The sequence below is a fragment of the Elaeis guineensis genome, chromosome 11 (assembly GCF_000442705.2).
Source record: "Elaeis guineensis isolate ETL-2024a chromosome 11, EG11, whole genome shotgun sequence".
Taxonomy (NCBI): domain Eukaryota; kingdom Viridiplantae; phylum Streptophyta; class Magnoliopsida; order Arecales; family Arecaceae; genus Elaeis; species Elaeis guineensis.
Window position 1 is genome coordinate 113,214,685 of NC_026003.2, and position 9,073 is coordinate 113,223,757.

The 9,073-nt window shown below is 36.5% G+C and overlaps 1 protein-coding gene across 1 annotated transcript; it reads right to left on the reverse strand.

Moving 5' to 3' along the window:
* Positions 1–289: 289 nt before the first annotated feature.
* On the reverse strand, positions 290–7,713 carry LOC105054108 (uncharacterized). The gene is made up of 3 exons (XM_010935538.4): positions 7,284–7,713; positions 4,903–5,051; positions 290–803 (listed from the first exon to the last, which is right to left on the reverse strand). Exons 1-3 carry the CDS (start codon positions 7,467–7,469, stop codon positions 665–667), a joined length of 474 nt encoding a protein of 157 aa, XP_010933840.1. The 5' UTR covers positions 7,470–7,713; the 3' UTR covers positions 290–664.
* Between the last annotated feature and the right edge of the window lie 1,360 nt (positions 7,714–9,073).

The window sequence follows — 9,073 nt, forward strand, 5'->3', positions numbered from 1 at the left end:
TCCAGCAATTCTGGGAACCCAATATTTATTCAGTATTCATTTAGGAAACCATATTCTTATTTTGATCTCTGAAGGTTTCCTTCCTTCGAGAGACAGGTTTAAATTCATTACTTGTAGACACCTTTTCGGTAGGATTGATTGGTATCCAATCATTGCTGCTTTGAGCACGTAGTCGTTTCTTCTATCACATAATGAAGATACACACTGCTTAAGATCATTCACTATTAGCTGCACCAAAAGAAGAAAGAAGGAAAAAGATCATTCACGACTATTGTTCCATACATGAACATAAGCCCAGAAATGGATGAGGAACGATTAAAAAGGTGGCACCACAAATAGCCACAAAACAAAGTCCTTCCCAGAGAGGGAAGTGTACATTACACCCAGAACACTGGCTCTTACCAGAAAAAAGATTGCAACATGAAAGACAGTCTACAGACAGCTTTAATTTATCAAAAGTCTAAAGAAAGCATTAATTTATCAGACACAGCTTGACAAACATTTCTAGCTTCTGAAGTGCTTTCTATACAGAGATTACAAACCACCTACTAAAAGACTAGAGTGCTACTTGCTAGACCATGCCGGGCCCCAAATTTAGTAGAGTATAGGGATCCAGCAATCAACAAAAAAGATATCAACTGGGATATCTGTTGAGCACTGCCATTCAATTACCTGCATTGATTCCAAAGATGCGGACCTTGTGCATGTTAGGCAACTTGGCGACAACCAACACAATCACTGCAAGCGTGTTGAGGAAAAGCATTGGATGCTGGTAGTCAGTTGTATGGGAGGCTATCAAGTACCTGCCAGGAAAAATAAAGGAGCCCCTCAACATGTGTCAGTAAATCAAGGCTTGAAGTTCATGCTTGATGGTCTCCAGGCATATACTACAGGAAGCAATAATTAGAAGAAAATGGATCCAAAGCTTATTTTTAATAGAATGCAGTCATGATCAATTTGAATTTAGGTCATGATTGCAACTATATTTTTGCTAAAAATTCAAGCATTTCAGTATAAAGCAAAATGGTTAAGGAATAGAAAGCATGTTTATGATTTTTAATGAATGTAGCACAAGTGAAGCCAGCATGTAGTATTTTCCCAACGGAACAAAAACCTCATAGTAGAGGAAAGTGCACTTGAATGTGTGTTCTGTTAATAATGAGGGATGGTTCTCCCGTGAATACTAAAACCATTTTATTTTTACCAGAGAACCTCTGATGCCAACAGATGACAGAATAAAGCACAGAACAATGCAGCAAACATCAAAAACTATAAATCAACTAATTATTACAAATATATGATTATTATAAGCAGCCCGCTACCAATTATTCAGTGAACTCTTTCACCAATATAATGTTTCATGTATAGCAGCATAATATGTCAGAACAATACTCATATCACTAAATCGAGGTTATCAATATTTTACTCATATTTGGGTCCATCGTTGGCACAACCAGAAATGAAAAAGTATGCTAGCCAGATTTTTTTGCAAACAGGCAAGTTTAATTTGAGGCCAAAAGATCAGATAAATCCAAAATAGACCAGCATATAAAAAGCCCACGAAAGTACAATCTTTGTGGCCTGCACCCAACTAAGTTGTGAACCATATCTAAATGGGAACCTATAATAACCAACAAAACAGTTTGACAAGCACGGGGAGACAAGGATTGACAAAACATGGTCTCTCTTGATGCATGTTTCTTTTTCCTTATCTCAAAGCATAAACTGTTTATAACTTTCTAAACAATGTTGATCGTATTCTAGTTCTGCATCATTACATATCTCGCCCTTTCTGGGGTTTTAAAATGTGAATTGTTCATTATTTTCTTATTTACAAAGTTTCAAGAATCATTTAGCAAAACGCATTCATATTGAAAATTCATAAAATTGATGTGGTATTAAAGTTACAGAAACCTATCAAGAACTTGTCAAATATGAAGGCTACCAGTAAGAACGAACAAGTGAACTTTGTCTGTGAGAATTAATAATGCAAAAGCTTATTACTACACATTACAAGTACTTTGCATTACAATAAGTAAAACACATGAAATTCTGGAACCAATCCATTTGTATCACTTATCCAATAGCCAAGGAATTGCATTCTTGAGCTTATCATGGAACTTACATTTACTAGGCCAGCAGTAAAAAATAAGTCATATTTCACCTTTTGATTAAGTAATCGTGGAGACAACTCATTACAGTTAAAACTATCTAATCAGCTCCTTGTTCTGCTACTAGAATTCTTGTTTAATGTCAAAAAGTCATTGTCATAGAGCAAATGTAAAGCAAACTATGATGATCTAATATCAGAACCACAGCTGCTAAGAATGGTCCATGTGAACACCAGAGTCACAGTAGCTCATTTTCTTCACACATTCTGAAACCAAAAGGGAGAAAAATACTCTAGTAAATACAGATATAATTATGAATTTCACAATGTATTGAAAATGTGGTTACCTAATATTCTATGTTCAAATGACTATAAAGTTCTGCATGAGCAACAATAACTATTGCCAGGCTTCATTCTGGACGGTAGTTGTTACCCCTACATGTCTTATTCTTTTCCTAATAGAGTCTTTCAAGATCAAGATTTAATACCCTCACCAATAAAAAATCAAAGTGCATGCACCATACCATATCTTACCAGGTCAACAGGTTATCGGCACAGTACAGTGGTTTGTACCTCTGTATCATCCCATTCCCATCCATCTGGTATTACCATCCAACAGTATATATAGTATTACAAACATATAGGCTTCCCTAAGTACTAGTGATGTGTAGAACACCTAAAATGAATTCTTATTGTGTAAGAGCAGTTACATGTTCTCCAGTAGGATTTATGCTCATTCTTCTTGTTGACACATAAGAAAGTTCTGTCATGTTAACTTGTACGACAATTTCCATAGAACCATACAGTGCATATCTTAAACAGTAATCAACATATATGTTTAGAATGACTTATGTTGTAAGTCTTTATAGATTGCTCAAAAACTGATTATATGTTTAAAATGTATTCACAGACTAGTATAAAGAAGTAAAAGTTTGATTAATATATTTAAATTGTTATAAAGTAGTAAGCCTTTGCATGCAAACTCTGAATACTTTACAGGCATCTTTTCATGCCACTACTTGACAAGGGTTAGCAAGGTACAGCTAGTGCACATAGCATGCTGGCCCTAAAAGCAAAGGCACAATAATCAACAGTCTAATCCTTGCCATCAAGTGATCTTCTCAGTTAAGCCTCCATATGTTTTAAGAAAGTATCCACTAATAGATTGAACCTTTGTTTTTTGTGTTTAAGCAAATTGAGAACAGCTCTCAGCACTCTATTTTACTAAATTTCATAACCAGAATAAAGTGTTAGACTATATTCATGAATGTTCTTTCGGTTCAGCATTTCATTTTCACTTGAAAGAACTGACTACAACCATAACAATAGATATCAAATAAGCAGATGATGCAGAGAATGGAGAATCAGGCTGCACAATTAAGTTACATTGCTGAAATAATTCTGAAATCTGGTTTTTACTCTTTAGAACAGCATAATCAACAAAGAGAGCAATAGAGGGGTAAAAAATGGAGAAAAGAAACCATTAGAGAAAGAAGAATAAAGATTAGAAAGGTACATAAGTAAAGATAGAAGCTCTGCTCAATAGAGAAGAAAAGCATTTCAAACAATTCAGTACTTATCATCACCAAAACAGAATTTACATCATCCCCTCCCCCATCTTTTTATAGCTAAATACATAATTAGACTTACTAAACAGGACTTCTAAAATCAAAAAAAAAAAAAAAAAAAGAAGAAAATAGGAGACATTCAAACTTTGTAAAAATAGCAAATCCATCTCTACAAAATCCAATGTGAAAAGCAAACAAAATCAATCCAAACCACAATCCTAGTATATTAAAAACCTTGACTAATCCAGACTACAGCTATAATAGCACTTTTATATACCTATACTTCTCAGAATAGGACACAGAATTTAGATGAAAATTGCTCCAAAATTGGGTATGAAAATTGCCAAAAAAAAAAAAAGAAAAAGAAAAAAAAAGAAAGAAAATCATCTCTTCTCCCAAGGCTTGGTGCCAAGATTGTGAATCTTGACTAAAACCAAACAATGTTATGCATGAAGAACCATAAGTTGACAATCAGGACAATATAGGTTCTCTTTATTTTCATTGATAGATGTAGTTCAGGCTGCAATCAGTATAACCACCCCTTCATAGAGCATTCCAAAGCTCATATCATGATTTTCAATTATAAACTAGACATTAAAGATCTAAGGCTGCATGTTAAAACAGAACATTGTTGTTATTATAGGCATATTTGATCATAGCTTCAATTTCTATGAATATGAGCAAAATAGATCCACATAAGTAATTACATTAGCTTAAGTACAAAAAAGCATGAATTTTTTTATGGTCTTATGTGAAATTAAAAACCAATTCTAGTTCATAATTCATGATAAATTCATGAGTTGTATAATTCACATTTTAGATCGACAATTAGAGCCCATTTCAGGTTATTCATATTATAATTGTCCACCCAATCATTTCCCAGGAGTCTCCAAGGGTCTATTTTATCTAAAAAATTCATCAAAGAAAATATACTTAGAATAATTCAAGTAATTACCACCAAGTTCAAAGCAGACATATTGTCCAACAAATTAAGCACAAAGCTCTTATAAGCACACAAAAGGCAAATTACAAGCACATGCATTCCATACACATGTATATAAAGAGTGTCCAGAAGTTAATTATATGAAATAAATTATTAAATTATAGTGGATCATATATGCCTTTCTGAATAACTGAGGTATCTTTATGCAAATAGTTCCTCGTGATTTTCAAATGTCAACAAACTGGAAGTCAAATGAAAGCAAAACTGACAAGAATACTTACAGAACCACAGGAACGACAGTCAAAAACTTCCGATTACGTGTAAGCTGCTTGCCATTGTCCATCTGCTCCCACCAAGTCAAAGTATTGTAAATACCCTGATCATCAGCAAAGGGAGTTCCCTTCTTCCAATGGAAAAAGTGATAGGTTATCTGCAACATAGGATTCAATCAGGCCACCTGTAGGAGTTAAAAGGGGCGAAGAAAAAGAATGTGATACGACCCAAGAACATGTAGAAACAAAGAAAAATTTAAATAATAAGCCAAAATAACAAGTAGAACAATTAGTTCAAAAATTTTTAAATTCAAATGCCTGAGTAAAAATAATGAAAGAATTGTACTAAACCAGAAAAGCCAGATGCCAAACACAATTTTTTCATTTTTTATGGGAACAATCTGCATGTCTAGGACTCAAGCAAACACATGTTTCCATGAAAACAACACAAACAAGTACATAACATATAACCCTTTGTAACAGCACACATACACAAGAAAAGTCTTCTTCACTTGTTTCCCAATAATTCAAATGCATCAGTACAGTCCCAGCAGTAGAATATGCTATGATTGAAATATACAACCGGCTTTTCTTAGTGTCAAATGACATAGGAATGCCCAGCACATTTCACCAGTGCTTATGTTATTTCAGGTTTCACATATCAGTGCTTATAGCACCTAGCTCTATGAAAAAAGTTTCTTCTTTGAAATGTACCAAGACATAAGTGGAAACAAAGGACTGGGGGCAAAAAAAGGAAAGCATTCATCCTGTGTTATGATGTACTGTATCAGTTGCAAAGTACTACACAGTAAAAGATGTCAGTAAAATACAAGGTTTTTATTGGAGCATCTGAAACATATGCAGAACATATATATATATATATATATATATATATATATATATATATATATATATATATATATATATATATATATATATATATATATATATGTATGTATGTATGTATGTATGTATGTATGTATGTAAAGTACTACACAGCAAAAGATGTCAGTAAAATACAAGGTTTTTATTGGAGCATCTGAAACATATGCAGAACATAGATATAGGTATGTATGTATGTAAAGTACTACACAGCAAAAGATGTCACTAAAATACAAGGTTTTTATTGGAGCATCTGAAACATATGCAGAACATAGATATAGGCCTGAGTTGTTACAACAAAATGCCTGAGAGAGAGAGAGAGAGAGAGAGAGAGAGAGATGCAAAAAGGAAAGAAACAATCAAGGATTTGTAATTAGATATCAAAATAACAAAATTGTTTATGTTTTATAAGTTGCCAATGTGGAGATAAGTGCAAAATTGAGTTTGCAATTCCTTCAAGAAAAAGGGGACCAAAGGCATGCATACAAGGAACTTTTGCCACACATGCTTCTCTTCAGATTTGATAATTTTGATGACTTGCAGTCTTTACAATCCTCTCAGAAATGCAGTCCTTAGCAGACTAAAAGCTCAGCTCCACCTGAAGCACCAATACCACGAACAATCTCTTGCGTTCCCTCAACTTCAGATTCTAAAATTGCATTGATTTCAGGTATTAATTGTCTCCTAACCCATTATAGAACGAAGTAAAGCATGAATTCATCACGCGACAACATAAGGACTGAAATTTTCAGCACCAATTGGACAGCTCGCGAAAACAAGCAAAGCCATAAACTCAATAAAGCTGCGCTTAACGAGTGGGAAAAAAATGAAAGGAAAGGAGGAAGGAAGGAAAATCATGACTCATTCATACTCAGTTACGTATCAAATTCCTCAAACATGAGCTCCAGTTGAGAAGCAACACCAGACAGACTTAGAATTGACATGAAGCAGACTTACGTTAAGAGTCATGCTTCCAACATTTGTAAAAAAGATTTCCCCGATCACTATGAGCATATAATGAGAAAAGTTTTATTAATGCCCTAATTCATACGGATTACGGAAAAAGACTGTTTCTGTTCTGAATCGTTCCAAAGATCCTTTTTTTTTTTTAACTGCATCATGCACAAGATGGCTAATTTGAGAAATCCAAGAATACCGAAACGAATTCCATTATTAAAAAAAAAAAAATCACTTCGAGGGCAGATCAATCTCAAAACAGCTAATGTTCCCCAATTCTTTCCTAAACGGGAACCTATAAATCTCTAGATCCCAACATCTGAACACACAAACAAACACATAATTAGAAACCCAAAGTGCTCTCCCGTCCAAAAAAACACATATCCGGACCTCAGATTCACGCAAAAAAGATCAGAAACCCTCAAATTCCATCAAGCCAAAAGAAAAGAAAAGGCAAAGATTCATAAATTCACAAGAAATCACCATCAAAATCAAATCTTTCATCATAATATCTAATTTTAGACATAGATAGGGAAAAATAGAGGGCACACCGCAAAGTGGAACAGATTGACGATAGTCCAGGCCATCCCGGGGGTACAGCCGAATACCGAGAGCACGAGGAGCCACGAGAAGAAGAGGATAAGGATGTAGGTCGTCCACACCCCGGGGTACATGAACCACTCCGTGTTCTTGTTCAGATCCGCCGGCGGCACCGCCTGGACGTAGAGCTTCGCCATCGCCTCCTCCTCCTCCTAAATCTCTATCTATATAAATCCCTTCTTACTACTCTTATATAAATATATATAGAAATAGACGAAATCGACACGGGGGAGGATTCCGACTTGGATAGGGATTGGGATTGCGATTGGAATTGGGATAGGTCGATCGAGAGGAGGAGAGGACAGAAGCTTTGGGCTTTTAATAGAAGAGGAGAAGGAATCGCGAACGGAGGACGGAAGGAGTGGAGGAAATTTCAAAGAGGGAGGGCGAAGAAAAGAGAACGAACGAACGAACGATCGATCGGTCAATATGAGAGCTTTTACTTCCCGATGGCTTGGGTCGCCGTCGATCGTTGGCCGTGTGTGGGCGCCGTTGGATTAATATTAGATTAGTCGGTTTCGATTGTATCGATGCGCCTTCCAAATCGGAATATAAATTTACCGTGCTTGACCTCCTTTTATGGTTACATAATTATTCTTTCTTTTCATCCTCTATCACGTTCGAAGTTACCACCAGAAGCCGTGGGATGATTTTATAATCTTTGAAATATCGTAGTTAAACTTGATTTTTCTATCAGCTCCTTTTATCTTTATCATTATTATTATTAATCAATGATACATGATACATTAAAGAGATATTTGATTCACGATCAAAATTAAAATTAAAATGAGAATCGAAATGAATCAGAATCGGATTGGCCTAATTCTCCGAAATATTTGGTTTACCTCCGAAATCGAAATCAGAATAGTCTAATTTTTCAAAACGTTTGGTTCGTGTCCGGAATGGATGATTCTCATTATTATTACTTGGTTTATATAAAGATAGGAATCGAAGTCAACTCAAATTTTTATTTTTATTTTTAATTAAAATTTTTAAAAATTAATTATTTTAAAAATTGATATTTAATAAAAATTAAACATAATAATATCTTTAATTTTTTAAAAAAATAAAAATTAACCCTAATTCCATCCTCCTCTTTCTACCCAAATCCCTCCTCTCCTCCCCGTCCCTCCTCCGCCTAACCCCTCCCAACTCCCTCCACCTCCGCCTCTCCAAATCCCTCACTGTCTCCTCCTCCCTAGCCTCTCCCCCGCCGCCCCCCATCCTACTCTCCAACTCAACCCGAACCCTCTCCTCCCTCCTCACCCTCGCCCTCTCTGTCTCCAATGCCGCACCCACCATGGTGGAGCTTGCCAAGATCCGGAACTTCCAGGGGATCCTTGCCTCTACCATGGGCCCCCTCTTCTTCACCGCCCTCAAGGACCGGCCCAGTGGGTACCTCAATACCCCGCTCACCATAGTCGCCTCCAGCATGGCCAAATGGCTCGATATCTACTGCGGGGTTTTCATGGTTAAGGTCCTTCTCAACTGGTTCCCCAACATCGCCGGCATAGCCGCCATGCGGGCCCTCGGTGTCCACTCCATCGGCCTCTTCCTCCACCTCGAGAAGGGCCTCCCCCTCGGCTCCAGCACCGCCAGCACAGCCACAGCCGCCGTTGCCATCAACGGCCTCTTCAATGATCGCCTCTCTCCGATGAGCTCGTCCTTGCTGGGCTCCACCCCTCAACCATGCTTCCATGCCTCCCTCAATCCCATTGCAAATCCCACCACCGCCTCCACC

What these genes read in the sequence shown, in the direction of transcription:
- LOC105054108 (XM_010935538.4), bottom strand. Translation starts at nt 7,469, where the DNA reads ATGGCGAAGCTCTACGTCCAGGCGGTGCCGCCGGCGGATCTGAACAAG. An exon ending in TCAATCTGTTCCACTTTGCG is followed by an intron (nt 5,052 to 7,283) that starts GTGTGCCCTCTA and finishes CCTATGTTGCAG; the next exon opens with ATAACCTATCACTTTTTCCA. An exon ending in ACTGTCGTTCCTGTGGTTCT is followed by an intron (nt 804 to 4,902) that starts GTAAGTATTCTT and finishes TTTTCCTGGCAG; the next exon opens with GTACTTGATAGCCTCCCATA.